Source organism: Microtus oregoni, unplaced genomic scaffold, assembly GCF_018167655.1.
Source record: "Microtus oregoni isolate MIOR12 unplaced genomic scaffold, Mior012 000088F_ref0000325, whole genome shotgun sequence".
Taxonomy (NCBI): Eukaryota; Metazoa; Chordata; class Mammalia; order Rodentia; family Cricetidae; genus Microtus; species Microtus oregoni.
Genome location: NW_024544555.1, coordinates 4,074,496 through 4,099,719, shown reverse-complemented (window position 1 = coordinate 4,099,719; position 25,224 = coordinate 4,074,496). Strand labels below are relative to the sequence as shown.

Sequence of the window (25,224 nt, the reverse complement as noted above, 5' to 3'; positions counted from 1 at the left end):
TAATTATGAAGGGTCAGTTTCGTAGCACTGAATGTGCTTAAATGCTTACACGGGGAAATTATAAAGTGGCTAAAGGCTGAGAGCACAAATCTAAGGTTAGAAAACTGTATACCAAAGGCCAGATCTACATTTCATCAGATGTGTAATGTTTCAATGAAATAATCTTTCATTTATTTCTTTATTTAAGCATCATTTGTCACTTCTTCTCTAGATAAAGGCAACGTGTTCACTAGACACGTTCCACAATCCGGAGAAGGCAAACAAACAGCCTGAGCACATTTATTTTCTGAGAGTGGGAATTTATTGTCCTAAAGCAGACACACTAGACAAAACAGAAAAGACAGATTTTTTATTACAGGTAGTGTATTTGGGAGCAAAGTGATGGCCTTTATCTCCCTACAGCCTTAAGAAGGTGAACAGGCAGCAGAAATCTATGAAATGATGCTGTATCTCATTAGACGATGCTGTGCTCTCTCTGCAAAGTGTCTCAAATGTGCTCAGAAGGAGTTTTCTCCTATCTAAGTTATTTTCCCCTCTCTCTTTAAGAGAACTTTGAGATAAAAGAGATGAGGTAATTTATCCAAAGTTTCATAAGTCTATATGGTAAGAGGCCGATTGTACAGACTCCCTGGTCTGTTCTGTTTCATCATACTGTCCTGCTTTGGAGAGCAGAAAAGATAATTCACAGGCTTGGCCTAATCCTCAGAAATAAAGAAGAGTGAAAGAAAGTAAAGATACTGATGAGAATCAAGACTGCCACGAAGATTAATGAACTAGAAAAGGCTCAGGAGCCTGGGAAGTTTCACTGTCTCAATTAATTCCAGATCTAAAGAAGTCAAGAGTCACAGAGCAGCAGAATTTATTAGTATCTTACCAGAGAGGCCAAGGTGGAAGACTGTTCTTCCAAGGACCTGTTTGTCTGGGCACTCTCTGCCTTTCCCTTTCCCTCCAGCCCCATCCCAGTCTCACTGGCACTGAGTTCCACCCACACAGGCCGTGAAAGCTAGGGCTACCGCTCACCTTAGCCTTCTGCCTCCCAACACCAGAGCCATGGCCTGAAGTGGTTCTCTGATTTTCCTCTTCTTTCTTCCTTCTTTCTTCTTTTTCTCTGTCGCTGAAAGTCAGAAAGTGGAAGGAACAACAGCTTACTGAACAACGATTACTTTTCTATGAGCCAATCAATTGGATCTAGATGGAATTTATCAGGATGCATTTAATATCTATGTTACAAGCCCTCTTCTCAGAAAATCCAATAGATGGATTATGTGAAGTCTTTTGCTTGGCAAAATTTTCCTCATACTAAGAGAAAAACAACATCTACTTAGCTACCAGCTAGTTAGTATTTACTAAATGGTTTGCTCAGGACCTTTAACTTTATTTCTTAAAGTTTTTTTTTTCATCTACAAGAGGACCCAATAATTATCATTTTCTTTAGTAAGCATGAGCTTCTTCCTCTATCATTCACTTTTCAAAAACAAAACATTGAAATTACCTCCAGCTGTATCTCTTCTTCTGGCTTGTATAGCTGTCTTTTGTTAATATTTTTCTATCACCCACCCCTCACCTTGACAACTTGTGTCTTGCTTCCTCCCTCTAGCTGGCCCTCACTGGGTAACGGCAACCCATCAGTCCCTAGCACAGGTCACATTGGGAATGTTAGACTTCCCTTCTACTGATCGCTGCTGCGTGCATGTTCCTTAAAGAAACCATTTTGCTGCCATTTCCTCCCCTAACTGAAACATTTTTGTAGCCCTCACTGCTCGTAGAATTGATGTCCACGTCCCTGGTTTGACACAGAAAGTTGGTAAAGCTTCTGAGTTCTAAGTGTTGGTTTCTTACATACCACAGTTTTCCTAATTCGGACCATATGCAGTCTGTTATTCTATCACATGGCCCTGGCATGTCATTTACATGTCTTTACCCAAATTATAACGTTCAGGTCCATTTCCACCCAAAACTTTCCATTAGCTCTCCCTTCACTGACGTCTGAAAGCCAGCTTCGTGTTTATTACCTTAGATGCAGACAATAGCTGGTGGACCACCCCCAGTCCATAGGGATCAAGGATATGGATGGGAGTGTTGTAAAAGATGGCAACAGTAAAGATTTCTGAACGTGTGATGATCGAAAATTAATTTCCAATGAAGCATGCAATGGATCCCTGCACTGCCTGTGTTGCATCACGGACTTCGCCTCAGCATTGTTTGGAACACACAATATGCACGCTCTCCTCCGTGGGAGATGTCAGCTACTCAATGCCGTAGAGAACTGCCTAAGATCTCAGCTCAGGCTCACAACTATTACAAGTTGTGGATTGCAGTGCTTTTGTTTTCCTATAAACTAAAAGTTTTATGTTCGTACAGGAACATAATGACTTAATTGTGGGGACTAAAGACTTTCCGTCATCGTTCTTCAGCACAGATGAATCAAGCTACTTTATCTTTTGATTGCATTATATTTGAGTGTTTGATTTTCAAATTGCTCTGTGAATTTCTGACTTGTATTTCAGAAAATATTTTTAAAACAAATTTTGTCTTCAGATTAGTATATAATTTTCAACAATTCCTAAGATGACTTCAAGTATACTTCTGCCATTTAAGACTACATACTTATGCAAAAATTGCATTCTCAGCACTGATGATTATATGATCAAAATATTAATCAACTTTGAAAGATTTGGAGATGTTTTGTGTCCTGCACTATCAAATACTCAGCCAAGATTTAATTCTTAATTTACAACTGAACAGTAGTGCTCATTCATTTGATTTTCTCTAATTAAATATATGGTAAATAATTGTTTTATTTAAAGTGCTTCAGGATAGTTACAAGTAAGTGTTTGATTTGTGTATTTTTTTTTTTTTTGCTTTTTTCAAGACAGGGTTTCTCTGTGGTTTTGGAGCCTGTCCTGGAATGATTTGTGTATTTATTTTATGTATCCAGGTGTACAATAAAAATTTCTCAGGGAAAAGGCGATGTGAGTGGCAAAGGTTTAAGAACCCCCAAATTGTGTCATCTCTGGCACCAACCCCTCTCATTCATCTTTGTTTAATCATTACACACACTGGGTACTGTATGTGTTCAGTAAATAGCTCTTGAATGATTTGGATGTTTTAGATGTACTTCTATACCCCGTGTGAGGCATTACTTACGTTTATTTCCTGAAATATGATTTTCCCCAAAGTACTGTACAGAGAGACTAAAAGATCCTGTGTATATTCTTCCTAACTGGAATTCGAAGATAAAGAGCATTTGACAATGGATAAATATTTTTATCAGCAAATATGTGATTATCTGCTGAGAAAACTAGTAAGAAGTATAACAGTCTAGTAGTATACTGCTTCTAGAATTATAACTATTGGGGATGAAAATAAGAGATCCCCCTGAAGATACTTTTTAGACAATCATTCCTTTCATATGTAATGAATATCGTGTATAATATTATATTGTGTAAGTCTGCTTGGATTATTGCCTTTCACACCTTCCTCACTCACAGTAGGAATTGTCTCTCACGTATAGTAGTGTGCATGTCTAAGTCTGCAGGCGTGTGGCTTCTCCTAGGAATTGTCTCTCATGCATAGTAGTGTGCATGTCTAAGTCTGCAGGCATGTGGCTTCTCCTAGGAATTGTCCCTCATGTACAATAGTGTGCATGGCTAAGTTTGCAGGCTTGTGGCTTCTCCTACTCTCTGGACTCACAGTAGGTGCTGCATCGTGTGTCTTTTTACTCACAAGACAGCCTTGCACATGGCACACTTGTTCCCATGGGTCTTGCCATCCGGGCCACGCACAGGGTCATTTTCTCGTGTGCAGTAAAGTTCTCCATCCTTTAAAAGACTCATAAATTCATTGCAGTCCTAAGAAAAGAAGATAATTGCAAAAGTTTAAATATTTTCTTGGATAAAGAAAGAGGTGGAGGAAAGGAGGGAGGGAGAGAACCAAAGTATTTTCCCTATCTCTGGTGACTTTAACTTTCAATTCCTACCAAGTACATTGGACCAATAAATGGCTTTGTGGTTTGTCCACTTTAAAATTGAGCCCTGGATCCACACACATGTAAAATTCTCTTAATAAACTGTAGTTCATTTATATTTTAAAAACCATTTATTTCTCTAATGTGTGTGTGTGTGTGTGTGTGTGTGTGTGTGTGTGTGTGTGTGTGTTTATGCAGGAGTGAGGTCTGAGAACAGCTTGAGGGACTCAGGTCTGCCCTTCCATCATATGGGTCCTGGGGATTGAACTCATATAGCCAGGCTGGATGGCAAGCACATTTACTCCCTGAGCTTTCTCACTCCTCTTATACTGTATTTTCTGAGGATTGGGCACAATAGTTGCTCAAAGGTTTATTGCTCATATCAATTCTGTTATAAGGCGATAAAAACACCATCATATTTTGAAGAAAATCTTCAAGTTTGCCTACCATCCATACTCTCTTGATTCCTTTTACATGATCCAGAACAAAGATGGCTTCTGCTTTCTATTTAAAGACTGGACGCTCTTCCATTACCTTTCCACATGCCTCATCCCCAAATGAAATTTCCACCGGATAAACTCAACAAATTAGCTACAGTGCTGCTTTGAGGAGTACTCGAAAAGAACCTTAGAAGCCGGGCGGTGGTGGCACACGCCTTTAATCCCAGCACTCGGGAGGCAGGGGCAGGCGGATCTCTGTGAGTTCGAGGCCAGCCTGGTCTACAAGAGCTAGTTCCAGGACAGGAACCAAAAACTACAGAGAAACCCTGTCTCGAAAAATCCAAAAAAAAAAAAAAAAAAAAAAAAGAACCTTAGAAAACCTTGTAAGAGTCCTATACTAAAGACTTACTTTTCCTAAATTAGTAAAATATGATAAATATGCTTCTTGAGATCAGTATATATTAAATGCAATATTATATGTCCTTTAAAAAAGTCAGGAATTATTTTCTTTTTCCAAGTTATATTTTTTCCAATATTTGGAAAAAGCTTTCTTCTTCCTCAACAACTGACTGAGTGCATTTATTACAATTTACTGAAACAGCTGACTTAGGTCAATAGTGGCTTCAGCCTCCATTCCTAGCTCAGAACTGACGGAAATAATCTGTTTAGCCATCTCAGAAAAACTGTGTGAGACAAGGGGTTGCTTGTAGATTCTCATCAGGATTAACCCACGTCTTAGATCTTCCATACAAACTGCTCCCTTGTTGTGATTCTCAGTGTCTTGATGGGCCTGCCAGCCAGGCTTTTCTCTTTTAGATTCTTTTTCTTTGAGCCTCTGACAAAGTCGGCACCTATCTTCTCCAGAAACTTCACACTGAGGCTGGAGAGGGTAATTGGAATTCAGTGAATTCCCACCTCTGTTCTACAAAGTCTTTCTGGTATCCTTAAAAGCCACAGTTGGGGTGGTGTTTCTTGACTGACGTGCTCCCAGCTAACCAAATGGGGCAAGTCAGGATGGGGTAGCCTGGAACAGATCTCCAAAGCACCAGAAACTGCGTCTTAGAAAGGCCTCCCAGTATTCTCTCTCAAGTGCCATAGATGACCAGACACTGCAGGGTTGCTGTTTATGACGTGAATTTAACAAGATCTGTTGAACTGCTTTCTCATCCTTTCCTGAGTAGGATAGAATCCCAAGTGTGGCCTGGCTAGCACTACTCTGTTCATGCCTGTGTCATGTTGTTAGAATTCTAATTTTTTACCAAGAAAGCTTAAATAACTGTTCTTACCACTTTTGGTTGAATTCCCTCACCTATAAGATGGAAATAAGAATATTCTTCATGACTTAATAATGGGAAATATGCAGCTAATATTTGTTTAAATGCTTAGTGACTAAAGTCTAGAAAGTACCCAAAAGATGCTAGCTCTAAAATATGAAGAACTGAGAAAATACACAAATCACTTAACCATAGGGTTAATTACTGGTGGCAATTAGGATTGATTTTGTGTTTCTCCTATTAGCCCTGTCAGAAGTTAAAAGTCAATAATGATAGAGAACACATCCCTGCCCATCTCTCTTCTTCTCTCACAATCGCTGCCACGTTCCTTGATTGCTCATAATTAGAAACACGATCAGCAATAAATCTTGCCTGCCAAAGTGAAGGCGAAGGTGGAAACTGCATTATACCGAATGCAGATGGCCGTGGGGGAGGGATTTTATCCTGAAGACGTTGGAAACGTAAAACACTTGTGCTGTTTTTAATTTCAGGTTCACACTTCCCTGCAATTCAAGTGTGTAAGTAGTCATCCTCCAGGTTCAAAACTCAGGAGGTCTTCAGAGACTTGATTCTAGTGCATATGGCCTTTGATGGGTACAGAGAAGTTACCACAGTCTGTAGTAAGTTACCTTGAGTCAGTCACTCTGAACCATCAAAAATATTTCTTAGGAATGCTGCCTTTAAAAAAATTTCTCCCTCATAGGTGACAATAAAAAAGTAAAGCAAAGTGTCTTAGAAAGATTTCTCGGTTTGGGGGCAGTCAGGACCCCTGTGTTTAATTTCTTTCTTTCTATTTTATCCCCTATAAGAACTTAGAAACATGGGTTCTAATGGCCCCTAAAACATTAATTTTGTAATCATGTTCTTCCTGCTCTCTAGACTTAAATCTCCATCAGACAATCTGAGGACAAAGTAAATTTGAAACTGTGTAATGTGATCAGAGTTTGGCCATTTGCCCTCTGTACCATGATACTTGTGAATAAAGACGTAAGGGAAAGTAGACACGCTAGAGTGTGTAAGTCTGTGGCTGTTCTTCTAGCCACAACTGCAGAATTAGTCGTAGCGGCAGAGGCTGCATGTCCACACAAATGAAATAGTATACTCTCTGGTTATTAAGACTAGGATTTGGTGGCTAGATAGTAAAGCTAAGCAGGTATGATTAAAGTTTTATGGAAACTGCTTGGTAATTGAATCTAAATATACAGTTAGAAAAAAAATTCTTGTCAAACTCCAGACTATATTGACCCCCAAGTTTCCTCACAGCCAGGATCATCAATAATTCTGTGTGATGTTAACAGCAAAATGTCAAAACTTGACCTTTCCATCGTAATTTGAGCATCACAGGATAGTTACCTTTTTAACATCTCTTTTAATCTTTACTGTGAACACAGCTTCATTTTCTTTTGCTTCTTGCTGGCTGCAAGAGAGGGATTGGCAAGAGTCATTACCAGCACCAATGCATAGCATCTTAAAGAAAAAAAAATCTCAGGTAGAATGGTCCTATTTACTCTACATCTCTGCTTAATTTGGTAATTGAAAAATAAATAAATACGTTCCTCTATATCTCTCTTCTTCCTTTTAACATTGCTTTAAAAATAAAATATAAATGTTGTCGCACAATAACAAATCCAACTCCCACTACATTTTTGATGGATAAAGAGTTGTCTTTTATATCTGAAAGCAACTAGAAGGATGATTAAGCACTAACAAAATTTCTACTTGAGATCACCTAACGATTCCACCTTTGTATTTATTAATCATGGTGACGACCACTCATTATATAGAAATCAAGATCCAGCATTTTATGTCATCGGCTCTGAGGAAATCTATTATTAGTACATGAACCTAACATAATGTTAATTTAAGCATCCTTCAGAACACTGAAGCAGTAGAAAGAAAGTGCTGTCATTGTGTGTCTTGATAATTCATCCCCCAAACTCATCACAAAGAAAGACAGGCTTTATTATCAATGTCCTGGAGCAAGCTGGCAGTCCCACCTGTACATTTGATACTCAGCAGTACTGGCTGCCGCTGTACTCACAAGAAAGCTTCACACATGAAGCAGGTGTTTTCATGGATCTTCCCATCCAGGCCCTCAATGGGGTTATTCTTTCTGGTGCAGGGGAGCCGGCCATTTCTTACCTGGGAACGGTATTTACTACATAGCTCCTGTCAAAAGAAGGAGTGTTTGAGAAGCAGATCGCTAAACACTGTAAAACTTCCTCCACCTGTCACCCCCTTTGAAAACTGTGATGTCTTGCAACAATATATCACAGATGTACAAAGTGACATCAGATATCAGTTTTAACTGATACCTTGTTCATAGACTTAAGTAACACATTATTTGGAATATAAGATTGCTGATATTAAAATTATTAAAAATACTAAACATTATTTTGATATAGTAACTATGAGAGACAAAAGGCATAATAATTTAGTGTCTTGGTTTGGTAATAAAGTCTGTGGTATGCAGAATAATAGCTACTTTTAATCATTAGCTCTCACAAAAAATGCTAAGCATAGCTGTGTGTGCTGTAACTCCAGTATTGGGGAGTGGGCAGAGACAGGTAGACTGTTTAGCTAAACTAATTATAAAACTTCTAGGACAGACAGCAAGACCCATCAAAGGGCAGTGAGCACAGAATGCATAACTGTTCCTATCTGCCCTCCACTTCCTACACAGGAGATGCACAACCACACATTCATATGCATGCACCACACACACAAACACACACACACACACACACACACACACACACACACACACACACACGGAGTGCAAGGTACCACCATCCCCACCACATAGACAAAGGAGAGCTTTCAAATAAGGAGAATGCAAAAGCTTGAAGTCAAACATATAGAACATCAGAGAATAAGAATAAATAAGTGTAGTAAAAATGACACAATTTTTTAGACATGAGGATTCAAATTTATGTTCCCAGTTGTCAAAGTCATTAAGGATGCTGAGACTGGTGATTTGGCCAAAGAGAATAATGACTGGACATGTGTGTGCCATGATTTCTGGAGCAGATACCTGTATTGCTTCTCTCTTCGACTTTCCAGCCTCAACCTTATCCTTCTCTCCTTTGTCCTCTTTTTTCTTCTCTTCCTCTTCTAGTAGGCTGAAATAGAAGACACAAGCTAAATTCATTTCTCCAATTACTCCGACACATTTCCAGAAGGAATAGAATGTCTACAACCAAATCTTGGAAGTCTCCTGGACACTGGACCAGGGAGATGGCTCAGCAAATATAAGTACTTGTTAATCAAGCCCCATGACCTGAGTTCAGTCCCTGGAACCCATTATGGGAAGAGGGAAATAACTCGAGAAAGTTTTCCTTTGAGTTCTTTATGTGCACTGTGGTAGTACATGCTTGCACACACACACACACACACACACACACACACACACACACACACACACTGAGCTCTATATGTTGCACTGTGGTAATACATGCTTGCACACACATATACACATAAACACATACACAGTGAGCTCTGTATGTGCATTGTGGTAGTACATGTTTGTACACACACATACGCACACATAAACACACACATACACTGAGCTTTATATGTGTACTGTGGCAGAGCAAGCCTGCACACACACACACACACACACACACACACACACACAGAGCACACATGTACAAATGATGATGATTAAAAAAAATAAATGTATAAACATTTCAGGACAAAACTACCTGTCTTAGGAGGTGTGATTATTTTGGACAACATGCAAAGATTTCTGTCTATATTACACCTCTTAAAAAGCAATAACAACGACAAAGGAAGACATATTTATCAGTGTGCAAGGACCTCTGCTGATGTTATTTTCTGTATGTCACTGATTTCAATCTATAAGAGGCCACAATTATCTTGATTCTTTTCTAAATTATGAAACTTTTACCTCCAAAGTTGCTATGATGTAATTGATGATAGCAAAAAATGATGCCAAGTTAGATGGTGGAGACATCATAACGTAAACAATTCCTCATGATAAGATAATAATTTAAATATTTTAGCATAGCTAAGTACATGACAATTCAAATTTTAGTTGCAATCATTAAAGGACGTCATAACTTAAACAATTCCTCATGATAAGATAATAATTTAAATATTTTAGCATAGCTAAGTACATGACAATTCAAATTTTAGTTGCAATCATTATTAAAGAAGCCCAGTAAGATTCAACTATAAGCTTTATGAGGTCCACCACCAGCCTAATATTCTAGGTTTTGCTTTTGTTTTTGCTCTTATTTTGAGACAATGTCTTACCATGCAGTCTAGGCTGGCCTCAAACCCACAGTCTTCTTGTTCTAGCCTCCAAGCTGAAGATTCAAATTTGGATCAACAAGCTCACCCCATTCTTGCATTTTTTACTGACATATGACATGCCAGAATTCAAAGTATTAGCATTTACCACATCTGATCGTCAGCATCAATGAGAACAAATGAGACAAACCTGTTTCTTCTTGAGTTGTAGGCCATTACTTATCCTATTGATCTACTTACACTATTTCTTTACTTGAAGAATTATAGGCATACACTTAAGGATGGATCAACCAATCTGTAAAGACTAAGATAATCAATAACTTTGTGTTTTACATAAATATAGTATGGAGATAAATAAGGCTCATAACTTGAAGATAATTTTTCAACACTTATCTTTAGGTCGCTCTCAGGAGTAGCTTAGTATTATGAAAAACCTCAAAAGGTAGCTACTGAAATCTTAGTGGGCTGGACTCATGATTTCAGTATAAAACTGGAACAGGACACATTCTATATTATCTCACATAGGAGAACTCTGGCAACAGGTTTGCCCACATCATCTGGCAAAGGAAGAGCTAGAAGGTTTCAACTAGCTTTACAGACAGAAGTTTTTGTATGTTTTAGTTTGTGAGCTTGTCTCTGAGGGGTTTTACCCTCCACTAAGGCACTTACCAAACCATACTTTCCACTGGCAGAGGGTAATGATCTCCATAAAAGGGTGAACACAATGTTCGCTATTCCACTTCCTGGTCAGGTATTTTAACAGTCCTTGTACACTACCTCCACAGTTTTTCATCCAACTTTGTTTTTAACCCATATCTGAATATATTCACAGAATCACAGACTGCCAGAAGTAAGAGAGAGGCCAAAGAAAACACCTGATCCAATCTGAGGTGTGCTTTCTTCTTTTTTGTAAATGAAGACAGTCAAGTATAAACATTTAGTGATGAGTCTAGCAACTTGACATAATAAGAAGACAGAAGGAACAGAAGTGAATAGAAAATGATGTCACTTTATTGTTCAATATTACTTAATATTACATCCATCTGTTTATAAGGTTTTTCTAGCATACACCCTGGAATCTCAAACCCAGGGAAGGATAATGGTGTACGATTAGCTGAAGACACGAGGGTGCATACTCACAACACACTTGCACACATGGCACATTTGTTTGCATGTGTTTTTCCATCTGGGCCAACAACAGGGTCATTTTCCCTAGTGCACATGAGCATCCCATCCTTTGCTTGGTCCCGGAACTCACTGCAGATTTCCTGGAAGTTGAAAAAGATGCGTCTTAAGACAGTTACTACTTATCCAGTATGTTATTTTACTATGAGTAATAAATAATGTTTAGTGATTCAGAAAAATTTAAGGAGAAATACTAATGTTGCAATAAATCATTAAGAACAAAGTGCTCATCAAAACCTTATATGCACAAGGGTTGCTCAGCTGTAAGAAAACAAAACCCATGAGCATAAATGATAAATTAGGAAAAAAAATTGCTGAATTGGGTAACTTGGGGCCTGAAAGACAAATGCTTTAGGTTCTTTCTCATATGAGGATCCGAGCTTCAAATACATTGTTTTACATGTATATTTAAATTGGATCAAAGAAGAAACCAGGTGAACAGAAAGAGGCCTTAGGAAGGAACACACAGTGAGGGAGGGAGGGTGTAGACTGTAGACAAAGCAAAAATGGAGTGGTTGGATACTGAGGGTGAAAAGGTTTTATCAGGAAAGAGCACAAGTGTATGCGGGAAACCAGGGAGTAGAGGGAGTTGTGGGAAAAGCCATATGTAAGCCTCACACCCCAATTCAACCATACAGTTGGAGGGAGAGTAGAACACATGAAATAGTAGAAAAGAGAATGGATTACTTGGTGTTAAAGAATTAAGCGCTTGGGACTGGGAAGAGGATGGTATAAAATCAGGCTAATCACAACTATATGTGCATTAAAAAAACCTTTATGGATGCTGGAAGGTGGTGGCACATGCTTTTAATCTAAGAACTAGAGAGGAGAGGCAGGCAGGTCTCTGTGAGGTCAACCTGGTCTACAAGAGCTAGTTCCAGGACAGGCACCAAAGCTACACAAAGAAACCCTGTCTTAGAAAAAAAATGGAAAACAAAAACAAGCAAAAACAAAAACCCTTAAGGAAACCCACTAGTGTGTAAGCTAATACAACATTTTACACAAAGAATTGAAACAGAATTGCCCTGCATGGGTAGACAATTTTGTTCCCATTATTAATTAAAAATTGCAGTACAAAGCATGGGATATCCTCTGAGCAATTGGTCAGCAAAGTCCCAGAAGTCTCCAAAACAATCCCAACTATCGCCAATGTTCTTAGTTAATTGTCATAACTTTATGGCTAGACTTCTGTTGAAGACAGCACACTCTGACTAGAATTAGAAAATTAGTCTCAAGCTGACTTGGAAACTACCTTCCTGCTGCCTATTTTTCAATACCAAAAGATGCTATCTAGATGGCTAGAGAAGACATATCAATGGTCTTACCTAGTGCTCAACTCGCATTCTAGGGTACCCACCTACCAGGCAAGAAGCACCTATGGGTGCAATAGTGTCACAACTGGTATAGAGTAACTAATTGCTTTCTGATAGGACATGAAGCTGGCTCAAAGGAGAGACTTTTCTGCCTGGTGCTACAATCCTGGTCAAAAGCCTATGACTAAGAGAGTAGCAGGGCCCAGGGTAGAAGTTGCCTTTGTTATTTCAATAAGGAGTTATGTTGTCAAACTGGCTTCTAAACAGTTATGTTTATACCTCTACACTCAAGCTGACTTCAACCTTGGTAACAGAAGCTTCTTCTTCTTCTTCTTTTTTTTTTTTTTTTTTGCTGTAGGTGTACATAGCAGGTCAAAGTGTCTTCAATAAGAGATTGAATGTTCAGACCTACATGGAACATCTTCATCAGTTAACTTCCTCTCTGCCGGTGTTTGGGGCACACCCCCAAGGAGGAGATGGAAGATTGTAAGAACTGGAGGATGGGAAGGACAGCTGTGAACTGCTGTTTGTTGGATATGCCATGGCCTTCATTTTAAAGAACTCATAGCAACTGTGGCTGCCTGCGCAAAGTCTAGCTAGCTAGAATGCCAGCATAGTTGGCCAAGGTTTTCTCTAGCTCCATCCTCATTAAGGAGATATTGGTAGTGGATAGTTACTGAGGGAGACACACCTATTCTTCTTTGATGATCTGACCAGATAGGTCTCATACTCTTGCCAATGGTCCCATAGCCATGTATATATGGGCAGTTCTAATTGGATTTAGTGGATTACCAGAAAAAGAAAAGAAAAGATGCTGCAAGGAAGATGTGTAAGACAACATATAAGGGGAGGTAGGAGGGGAAATAGAAGATGGATAATATCCTATTTCATTGCATCTTGCATGAAATACTATATTAATAAAGGAAATTACAATTTTTTTAAAGAAGAAAATTTCCACATGGTCCTGGCATTTGCAGCAATAGTATAAACATCACTATCACTCAGTATATTTATAACTTGGCTTCAGAATAAGGCAGAACATGTTGGTGGACACCCATAGATACATCTACATCATCTTTATATGTGTTGTACTGCGTGTTGCAGCCTGTAAAACCTGTGAAAGGTGACAAAGGAAGAGACTCAACGAGCCTCAGGAACCTTTCCTGGAGGAACTGAGGTTATTGCTGAGCTCTCCTTTATGTTCAGAATTCTGAGAAAAAAAAGGGAAAAAACATGTTCGGCTAAGAAATAATTAGTGTTTGTATCAGAGGGGAGAACAAGTCTGAAGTTTGGAGATTTTGACCTATCTTCAGGATGGGATCCTCAAAGGGAAGGAGATGTGGATGTGAGCTAGAGCAACCCCATTAGAGAAGGCAGAAGGATCAATGGGGGTATTTAACAGGGCTCTATATCTAGTCAAATATAATGTATACATCCAATTTTGCATCTAAATTACTAATAAAAAGATAGTTCCAGCTAACAAAGCAATTATTATTTTAAAAAATCAGTTTAAAGGTAAACTTTTAAAATATGTAAACTTTCCCCAAATAATGATGTTTGTACATTCAAGGATGTTAAAAATACACACTGGGAAAATCTTGTAAATGTTTATTAAGTGGAACTAATCTGTCATCTACACAGACATACTTCTCTTAGGGATCTATAAAACAGTAAAAGTGTAAAATCAAGGATGTAGACTAAGAGTGATTGGAAAGTCAAAATGAATAATCCTGGGAATTGAGGTTAAGAAACTAGTTCTTTTCCCATGACAAACATGATAACATGCCTGCTTGGCATTGGAAGTTTGGAATGATTGGAATTTTGTACTGTCCACTGGATGCACTCTAAAGGTATGGATGATGTAAATTAATCTTAGTAAATAGCACATATTAAGTATTTACAATCTCTGCCTATATAAACTAAACCTAATGAAGGCCAAACACATGCAAAAAATCACTTACAAAAGTGGACCCTCTCATCTTTCACTATAGATGAGCCTCAAAATTTTAACAACAATAAAATAAAGTTGGTATTTTGCAAGCATCTGATCATGATCATTTTTTTTTTTGGTTAAGATCTCTCTCTCTCTCTCTCTCTCCCACTCATCCACTAGCCACTGGTCATACCTGTTTCTAACTAAAAATATACCAGGCTTGTCTTTAACTTCTGGGCTCAAATCAGCCTCCTGAGAGCTGGACTGTAAGTATGAAGGTTACATGTTTCATTTGTTTATCAGGCATGAAGTTTAGACAGTAAACACTATGCTAGTGGGCAACTTAAACATCATGCCACCATGGAACCAAAACTGTAGGGCACAGCAACAATAGATCTGAGAAAATTACCTTTGCAGCTTCTCTTTTAACCTTTGCTCTTGCTCTGTCTTCTAGAATACTACGAGAAAAGGAGGAAGGAAGAGACTATGAAGAAACAAGTCATATGGCTAGAGCAGAAATTCATCAAACTCATGGGCTCATCATTGATCGATGTTTTGACTTATTTCAGGCTACCCTGAAGCCTTGGACACCAAGATATATATACATATATATATATATATATGCTAATGAATTGGATTGTTAATTAGTCAATGAATTAGAATGGCTCCATTCTCTCCAGATCATGGTATGAAGGAGAGCCTTTCCTGCCCAACTGCACCAGTTCAGCATCTCCTCATCCACACTATACACCTTCCACCACCCCAGCCACTGACAACCACTGCTCTGCTGCTTGCTATCTGGATTTTATTTGAAGTTCCCCTTAGAAGTGATCTCATGCCTTACTTCTTTTTTTGTGTTTCCTGACTAGTCTACAACTGTTTCTATCATAATAGTCACATTCTGAAAGCTCTCCATTTGTTTTTGGTTGTTATTTGCTGATGTTTAAATGTGACCCTCAAAGCTGAGAGATACATAGACAATGAAAATGCATTTTTTTTCTCCACTTTGAAGACCCTCAAGCCAAATCTTCCCATGATAGTTCCCATGACCCCGCACAAGTCTAGGGCCCCCTACTGTACTCACAAGAAAGCCTCACACATGGAGCATGTGTTGCCATGGAGTTTCCCATCGGGGCCCCTGATTGGGTCATTCTCTCTGGTGCAATATAGTTGTCCATTCTTTCTGACCTTGCGATATCCTTCACACAGCTTCTGCAAGGTCAAGGGAGAAGGTGGAGTTAATCAACACATGTTTTGTCAGAATACAAAAGTTACTGACATATGAATGTTTATTTCTTAATAGAGAGGGGCTCTTTAATTTTAGGATAAATAGTGAGTTAGCCTAGAGTAGATTTAAACTTTGAAAGAAGCATAAATATTGGTGTTTGTGTGTGTGTGTGTGTGTGTGTGTGTGTGTGTGTGTGAGGGTCTCAAGACACACATCACAGAAGTCACAGGAAACTTTCAGGAGTTGGTCCTTGCCTTCAATCCACCTTGTTCAGGCAAGGTCACTCTTAGATTCTGTTGTTGCATGCCTGAGTACTCCAGGCCATCTGGTCAAAGAGTTTCTTACTATAGGTGTGCTGAGATTACAATGGCCCACATCAGCTTTATTTTATTAATATAGATTCCAGTGATTTAACTCAAAGTGTCAAATTTGGTACCCAGCACCTGTTCCTGTGAGTCATCTCCCTAGACCTAAAGTGTGGGTTTTAAGCAAGATGTCAAGATGCAGATAGTTTCTGTAGTATCTCAATGGTAGTGTAAGGGAAAGGACAGTCTAGAGGGAAAAGTAAGAGATGTTCATCATCAAAACAACAGGTGATGATAAGATATACAAGTCTCTGGAGATGAATTTTGCAACATTTCAGACTTAAAAATCATGCTTTCTGACCTGATGGAGTCTAAGCATGTAAAGACAGTTATCATCAAGCCCGATGACCTGAGTTCAATCTCCAGAATGCACATGGTAGAAGGAGACAACCAGGTCCTTCAAATTATCCTTTGACCTCTATTCTCCATATGTACTCCTTGGTAACCATGTACTGATACATATATGGGAGCAGGCATGCACACATAACACACACACAAACACATGTGCATATACACACATGCACACATGCACAGACACAGGCATACACACATAAAGTAAATGCTAAACTCTCTTTTAAGTCTTGCTGTGGTGTGTGTGTGTGTGTGTGTGTGTGTGTGTGTGTGTGTGATTGCCCCCCTTTTTTCCCTTGAGACAGGGTTTCTCTGTATAACAGCCCTGGCTATCCTGGAACTCACTCTGTAGACCAGGTTGGCCTCAAACTCACAGAGATCAACCTGCCTCTGCCTCCTGAGTGCTTGTGCCACCACTGCCCAGCTAAGTCATGCTTTTTTGAAAACATGTTTTTAACTCATAATTCAGCTGTGAAGTTACAAGACTCCGTCAAAAGAAGGGTACGTGGAGCGACCCCCTGGAAAGTAGTTTGCAAAGGCTAACACCTTTGTGTTAACACTAGGAGTAAAGGTCAAGTTCTCCCATTCTCGTACGTTCTCCCATTCTAGTACGTGCTCTTAACAGGAAGAATGTATCAGTTTCACACAGCATCCATCAAGGTCAGGCCCCACTCACGGCATATGTTTCTGCGTCTTCAGACCCTCTTCTGCTTCTGGTTCCAGCTTCAGCATTCTTCTGCTCCTCAGCTTCTGCTTTGCTGAATAAAAATAAATAAATAAAAGGGATCCACTGATTTCTGCTCATTGCTCCTTTCTTCTTCCTTCTCAGCCTGGGGACGAAGGACTGGCCCCTTTATCACTGTGTAATAACAAGAGGTAACAAAACTCCTTGCAATGTGCTCTCATCCCAGAACGTCTTCAGAGTTTCCCCCATAGAAAGAGAGGTGGCAGTAGTAGCTCTGTAAACACGCTTTCTATTAACTGTCTTTCTGTTTGTGGTGAGCAAAAGACCATCAGTTTTCATCAAAGAAACATCAACATTGGAATCGCGATGACTTTATGCTTAGAGGCTGAGAAAGACCTTCAGAAAATAAACTGACACATCTTCTCTATTATCAGGAAAGATGAGAGGCAGAGCGGTCTCAGCGATGTTCTCATGTCAGAGTGCACCAATGCCTTCTCTCACATCTCTGGTCTATCTCCTATATCATGCACATCTTGCTTTCATTTGCGCTTAAATGTATTGCTCATACCTGACTGTTTTATTGAAAACACAAAAGTGCATTACAAGGATATAGCCCAATTATTGATTGATTTTATAAATATATATATATGTGTGTGTGTGTGTGTGCTAAAAAAACTAAAATTGTTGTATAACAAAATTATATTGTATCTACAGTTAATTGATAACATTTAAAACATATATGGCTATCAATGAAAACAAAATATTTTTGTATTATAAATATAATCAAGTACTTCATGTAAGTTCAGTGAAATAATGTGAAGAGTATTCTAAACTGTGAAAGAGAGGTAGTAACTCTAACTTGCTGAGAAATTTCACAGCATGGAAAGTACTATTTCAGGTGAATTTATAGGTGTTTGTGGTTGCATATGGTATGTTTGCTTGTGGACCTTAACTCAGTTCAGTCCTAGTGTTAGAATTTAACCATCTTAGAAATGCTTAGAAGATTTGCACAGGATTCTTCCAATATTTATTCAGGTTCATGTTTTAGCAAATTCTCAGGTTAAGAAACAGAAAATAGGCATCTTAAAGCAAGTAACGATAAGCACTTACTCCTACCTTTATATTACTAACATTTTCCATGTAGCTTACTCTACATGGAAAACTGCCTTGTTATTTTGAGTCAGTTTCCTGTGAATGAAACAAGCTGGTCCTGTTAGGTCATGTGTAAGGATCTTTTTCTTTGTCACCTCAAAACTCCATACTCACAAGAAAGCCTGGCACATGGAACACAAGTTGCCATGTGTTTTTCCATCCAGACCTTGAATAGGGTCATTTTCTCTGGTACAGAAAAGTGTCCCATTCTTTGCACGATCCCGGAATTCACTACAGCGTTTCTGGACAAGGGAGATGAGACATTTTAGGTGCAGGACTATGTGCTACATCTGTATTTCTCAGCATTGCATATAAGTTAAATTGGGCAAGAGGAATAAATGGGGAAAACCAATACTTTAAAGATTTAGGACTTTAAAATATTATAATTCCATCCTTGTAATGTTCATATGCAGCAACTGTGTTCATAATCATACTATTAATAAACATATTATAAATGATTATAAATGCAAAATGCTTTAGTTTCCTTTTCTAGACAAGTGGGACTAATAAGTAATTGCCATACACAAAATTAAGAGACGTAGCTGGGTCTGAATTAAGTATATTCTAGTACAAATGAAAGAATGATTCATCAAAGTTCCAAGCACTCTTGATTTAGCTTTATTCTGAGCATATAGTCAGGAATATCATAAGATAAATTTTTTCCCAAAAGCTATTATCATTGTCACAGTCATAGAGGCAGTGATTGGCATATTTAATTGAGGCAATATAACATTTCAATAAATGTAGCAGTTCAAGAATTAGTTGGGTAATGATAGGGAGGCTTTGAAAGAGGTTAAAAAGGTGCCTTGAAAACCAGTTACAATATGCAAATATTGAGAGGAATTTAGGTTTTATTCTTATGAAATGAGACCATGATAAATATTTATAATAAAGCATAACAGTATTATATCTTTGTTTTAGAAGCAATGACAACCAGGTCTGTGGATGCTTTGAATGAATAGAGATTAACCTTAAAGAAATTAATTATATTATTAAAAGGGAAGGAGGGAAGAAGAGGAGGAGAGAGGGAGGTAGGAAGAGATCACAAATGAAAAATAAAATACTATTTCAACACATTTAAATGGGAGTATTAGAAGGATTTGGCAATATACGATTAAGAGCAAAATGGAAGGTGAAAACGAGGGCTAAGCAGAGATAGAAGGCAGCGGATTGCTTTGTAGAACTGTAATCAACAAACCATAGAAGACCAAAGAATTACAAGAATTGGATTGAGTAGGATTTCTACAGTAGTGGGAGGTTTTCTATTATTATAATAATGCACCATGACTGAAAACAACTGGGAAGGATAGAATTTATTTCAACTTAGAACTCTCAGGTCACCCTGCCCCTGCCGAGGGAAGTCAGAGAAGAGGCATTAACGGAAGCAAATCCTTGGAGGAATACTGCTTACTAGACAGTTCCTTATAGCTTCTTCAGGCTACTTTTTCATGGAACCCAGGACCACCAGAGTAAGAGTAGCACCATCTACAGGGAACTATGTCTTCCCACATTAATCTAGAATAGGTCACGCGGGGGGGTGCCTACAGTCGTTTTAGTGGGAGCATTTATTCGATCGGTGTTCCCTTTTCCCAAATGCCTCTAAGTTTCGTCAAATTGCTATAAAATTGTCTAGAATGTGGAGCTATTTTACTAATATGACTTAGTGTTTTCCTCCAAATTGATGTAGATATTTAGCATTGTAATTTTGTTTTAAGCGTAGAACAATAACTGTAATAAAATTTTCAGGATTGGGGATAATATTAACCAATATTGACAATGTATTCTGAAGTGGTATGCTTGAACACACTTAACACAACGAAAGTCACAGCTAGTTTGGTTCACTAATCCTTACCTCAATTTCCACTTTAGCTTTAGCCCTTTCCTCAGCGTCTCTCTGTTTTTTCTCTGATTTACTTTTTTCTTCCGAAAATTGTCTCATGCTGAAGAAACAAAATGAAGAGATAATGTTTCATATCTTCATGTTGCCCAATCATCACTAGGCACAGATTGAGCACTGGAGCTTTCCTGATGTTGGTGAGGCACCTCATATTTCCAAAAAGCCCTTTCATTTTGCATGCATACACATACATATGCACATACAAGTACATACTTATGTGCATAAATATTTTCTATCTTCCTTACTTTTAAATCTCCCCATTTTAAATTGTATGTTTTAAAGGAGGTAATAAGCTTTATATCTGTTGGTGTTTTATTGTTGAATTTTATTTTACTGAATAGATTTCGTTCTGTTTTGAAACATGCAAATCTGTATACACAGACCCATGCATTCCCTTGCTGGAAGCTTTAACCTTATGGACAGCAGGGTTGTCATTCATGTACACTTTATTCAGTCATCATTCTGTTAGCACCTAATTTGGGGGACAACAATGCACCAAGTCTTTAAAAACAAATCAAACCTATCCATTGTTCTCTTAGAATTTACAGCCTTGGAGAGAACAGTAAAAGTCAACCAATAATCTTAGAGGTAATTACATAATAGCCGATTGTGATGATGGTTATGAAAGACCATAACTAAGGATTATGAAGATTGATTTTCAACTAGGAAGTAGGAGGAATTATCTAAGGTAGACAGTCTTAAAACATACAGTCTACAGGGAAAGGGGACGCTATCGTCTCCGAATACAAAGACGCCTGCATTAAGACAATACTCAGCTCAATGTGTTTGCTCACACTGGTGAGTCCAACATTTTGGTGGCTAAGGCCAGAGGTTTGTAACATGTTTGAGAGTAGTCTGAGCTAAATAGCGAATTCCAGCCTAACCTGGACTACAGACTTTTATCAAAAACACACAAAGAGAAAAACATAAGTTCATAACTCAAAGGATATGCAGTGTAGCAAGGCCTGTATGAGCTGTGTTGTGGATTCAGCCTTTGTCTGTGACTTATGGTCTCAGATGATAATGTGGATGTAAAGAATTTTTGAAAATGTCCTGTCAACCCTTACACAATTAGTTAATTACTGAATATAAAGTCTTTCCCCATTCTGTACTATGACTGGTTCACTAAAAGGTCACGAAGAAACCAAACTCATGAGAGTCATGGCAGGTGTTGTAAGCCTGCTTTCTAAGAGGAAAGTGGAATTAGTTTGTACTCAGATACAGACACATACCATTTGCCAGATGGGCTTATGGTCTTAGGGGCATATCAATCTGTTCAAACACATCACAGTGCAAAAAGCTTCACTCCCAATTGCGGTCACTCATCCATCAGTCTGCTTCCCCACCTTCCCCGTGAATTGAGGAGTAGTTGATATACTCACAATATATCAGCACACAGGGCACATTTGTTCCCATGCATCTTGCCATCAGGGCCACGGATTGGGTCACTTTCGCGGGTACAAAAGAGTCTTCCACTTCTCACTTGGTTTTCAAACTCCTTACAAAGTTTCTTTGGGGTGGGAAAAGAAAACAAGCAAATATATTTGTCATTTTCTGGTCTTTAATCTTGGCATTTTGAATAATCGATTTATAATCACATAATGACAAGAAGTCTGGGAACGTTGAGAAACACAAGCACTATGTAAATGAGAACTATCTAAAAGTGAATTTTTTGCCAAGTTAACTGACACTCGTAGCATCTGTGTGGGTTATTTGTTAAAGTAAAGGAGCCGTGGAAACAGTAAGGCTTTGCAAGCCTTTTCTAAAACGAAAAGCAGTTCTTATTGTTTTCAAATATTCAGGGAAATAAAAAGGTCTTTCATGATATTCGCACACAAGCCCAACTGAATGAGAATATTGAACTTTTGAAAATTTGCTTTAATGTAACTTGAAAGTCAAGAGCAATGTAGCATTTGCAAAGAGACAGGAGCAAGGTGATATCCGGCCATTATATGAATACTGCTTCTATTGACTCTATTCATTTCTGACTATGTAGGTGATAAAATCTCAGAGAGAGGGAATGTAACCCCCTTTACATTGAACAATACAAACTCTCCTTACCTAGAAGTTCTAAAACAGACATGATTCAAAAATGCAAAAAAGATTTGTTGCCAGTGATCTTGATAATTTGATTTTGAACTTTCTGAATTCTATTGTTTGCTAAAGAATAACACACACACACACACACACACACACACACACACACACACCCACAGACATGCACATACACATGCACACACGCATACATGAATACAAGCAGTACTAGGCTTGAGGACCTCTATGTGAACTAACCTACATTGTTTTACTCTAGCTCAATCTATAAAAACAATGATTAACTGTGTGACCTTCAACGTCTCACCTCAGCCAAGACAGCGTAAGCAGCAGGCAGAGAAAAAGAGTAAGAGGTGACTGCACTGTGCATCTAACTCAGTGCGCGACACTAACAAAGTCATAGCACCTTTGGACCCTCGATGCTACCACCTACAGAGTGAGAGTTTTCTAGCTAAGTATTTTAATTTGCACTTTCAGTTCAAATTTCTTTCTGAAGATGCTTTTTAAAAAGAATCCTTTCTGCGCTAGATTAATATACTTGTTTTGAAAGAAGTGATATGTATGTTCTACACTTTCTGGGTAACAAATTTGGAATAAGCAGCAAAGCAGCCACCTGATCATCATAACACAGCTATAAAATCAATGCTCCGTGATTTCCATAACAGCAACAATAATAATTCCAGTTTATAACTTATGATTCATTCAAGAAGATTCTGAAGAAGCACTTTGTGAGCAACCCACTGACAGGTTAATTACAGGGCAGACATTGAGCTGTCATTGAAAAGCAGTTCTGCTTAGTCCAGTGGTGCTTAGTGACCCTGGTCAACAAAAGGAAGAGGCTAGGATGCTTGGGACTTGCTGGAAAACAACCCTTTTTACATACAATAGATGGGAAACATGACAGGTTAGCCCAGAGTTCCAGGCTGAAATACACAAAGCTCACACAACGCTTGGTATTCCATCTTTGACTAATGGTCCATGGAGAATTATGGGTATTGGAGGTGAAAATACAACATGACCAGAAGGTAAGAGTGAGGTCTTTTAGCCAATGTCCTTATTTTTCTGACAAGAAAATTGAGGCCCAGAGAGGAGGTCCTTTGCTCTCAATATCCACAGCATGGCAGAAAGAAGACCAAAATCCAGGTTTCTCCTCTTTCTAGCAAAAGTCTGGTGAGTTAGTTAAATTAATACTACCTTTCCCATTGAAATAAGGGTTTAATAACCCTGGTGATTTAAGATGCCAAGGCTGAATTTATAACATCAAACAAATATGATGAAACTGAATTTTAAGAGTATTTTTAAGCTACAATCTCTTTATTTAAGCAGAAGCAAGACCTTATCAAGAAGGGTTTTATTGAAGAATACCACATAGAAAAGTGAATAAGAAGTCCATTTTTTTAATAGAATTTTAGAGTAAAGCACTATTAGATACACTGCTTAAGAGACTGAACTATTTAGAAATTTTCCTACCCAGTAATGCTATGTATAAGGTTTTATACAAGTTTTTAAAAATGTATTCAAAGCAAAATGGTTGTGCGTCACACACACACACACACACACACACACACACACACACACAGAGAGAGAGAGAGAGGGGGGGGGGGCTGATAGAAATGACCAAACACAAAGTATACTGGTACATATGTATAAAGCTGTCACCATGTAACTATTTTTATGCTAACCTGAAAAAGATTTATAAAAGGAAATGAGATCAATGGAATTTTGTGTGTAAAATTTGTTTTTCCCTTCCTTTTGTGAGGGGAAGAAAATAAAGGGTAGGAATGATATGTGTTGAACTTTAGATGAGAAAAGCTGGTTTCAAACGACCTAACTGATAAGTATACTGGAAATAGGATAATCGCGGAATTCTAATTAATATGAAATCCACGCAGTAATATGAGACAATGACATTATTCTGTTCCTTCAAAGGCGCAAGTGAGTATAGGCTCACAGGCTTCACTGTAGCAGCGAACCATTTACCTTCTCAGCATCTCGCCGAATTCTGCTCTCTCTCTCACGTGTGGCATTTTCTCGAGCTTCTTTTATACTGTCAAGGGAACAGAATCCTCTTACGGTCTAGGCCTATTGTCAGTGTCCACCCTGTTCTGAGCACTAAACACTTCCACATCCTTTACCATAACCTGTCGAGACCAATCCCCTCACAGGAGGCAAACACTTTCCTGTGTTGGATGCTGGTGCCCTAGACATTGCCACAGATAAGGAAGGGTGTGAGGCTGACTCACAGCCGGTCAATTAGGAGCTTTGTTCTGCAGAGCCAGCTGGGTGTGCCACCGTGAGTGACAAACGGAAGATTGCCAGGAAAATTCCCTCCGACAAGCAGAACCAAGAGCCTTGAAACAATGCTCTGGCAAGGGTGAAACCAAACTGAGCCTTTCAGGTATTGCCATACCACACCCTTCTGGGCCACATGTTAAACCAGATGTTGATTGGCCTTTAAGTCAGAGCAGGGTTATTTATTTCTAAAAGCTAAATTTGAATTCATCTGGAACCCATCTGGAGTCTCAGTCTGCTGTCCCAGGCTCATCCTGAGGAAATCCATCTAAAAAAGTCAGGTTCTCCTTGTCTGATAGGACTTAAAACAATGAATAAATGAAGCCAAAGAGCTACAGGATTTGGGGCCGTTTGAACAGATGCTATATTATCCTATTAATCTTCTTCAGTATTATTGTTATCACTTTGTAGTACTATTTAAAATTAGGTATCATTGCCCAGTGAGGGTCCCTACATGAGCCCAAAGGAACCCTGCACATCAAATGACCAATTTTGATTATCCAATACTTAAGTGCTTTCTAAGTCAGTCTTTTTTTTTAAAAAATCAATGTATAAGGCATTAGATATCATTACAGCATTTAAAACAAAACTTGTTTCAGTCAATTCTCCCTGCTCTTTATTTACTCTAGCCTTACCATTCAAGTCTTAAAAGTATTGTATTATGAAACACTATGTTTTTTAAAGGCACTATACATTTTAAGATGAAGTTTCAAAATTTTTCTTTTAGAAATTTTGTAGTAAAATGAAGAAAAAGGCAAGAAGTCCATCTTGTAGCTAGACCTATTTCACATTATAAAGACAAATATTCACAGGAA

The 25,224-nt window shown here is 38.4% G+C and overlaps 1 protein-coding gene across 1 annotated transcript in view; it reads right to left on the bottom strand.

The window, feature by feature from the left end:
- The window catches only part of LOC121442236 (serine protease inhibitor Kazal-type 5-like), a 55,156-nt gene that overhangs the window by 14,412 nt on the left and 15,520 nt on the right, over positions 1–25,224 (bottom strand). Inside the window, exons 6-18 of the mRNA XM_041643700.1 lie at positions 24,098–24,164; positions 21,448–21,575; positions 20,021–20,108; positions 18,283–18,410; positions 17,008–17,089; positions 15,472–15,599; positions 14,797–14,845; positions 11,097–11,224; positions 8,716–8,803; positions 7,723–7,850; positions 7,035–7,098; positions 3,727–3,851; positions 1,021–1,114 (exon numbers count right to left, since the gene is read on the bottom strand). Of these exons, the coding sequence (XP_041499634.1) occupies positions 1,021–1,114; positions 3,727–3,851; positions 7,035–7,098; positions 7,723–7,850; positions 8,716–8,803; positions 11,097–11,224; positions 14,797–14,845; positions 15,472–15,599; positions 17,008–17,089; positions 18,283–18,410; positions 20,021–20,108; positions 21,448–21,575; positions 24,098–24,164 (1,297 nt within the window). The remainder of the gene's footprint in view (positions 1–1,020; positions 1,115–3,726; positions 3,852–7,034; positions 7,099–7,722; positions 7,851–8,715; positions 8,804–11,096; positions 11,225–14,796; positions 14,846–15,471; positions 15,600–17,007; positions 17,090–18,282; positions 18,411–20,020; positions 20,109–21,447; positions 21,576–24,097; positions 24,165–25,224) is intronic.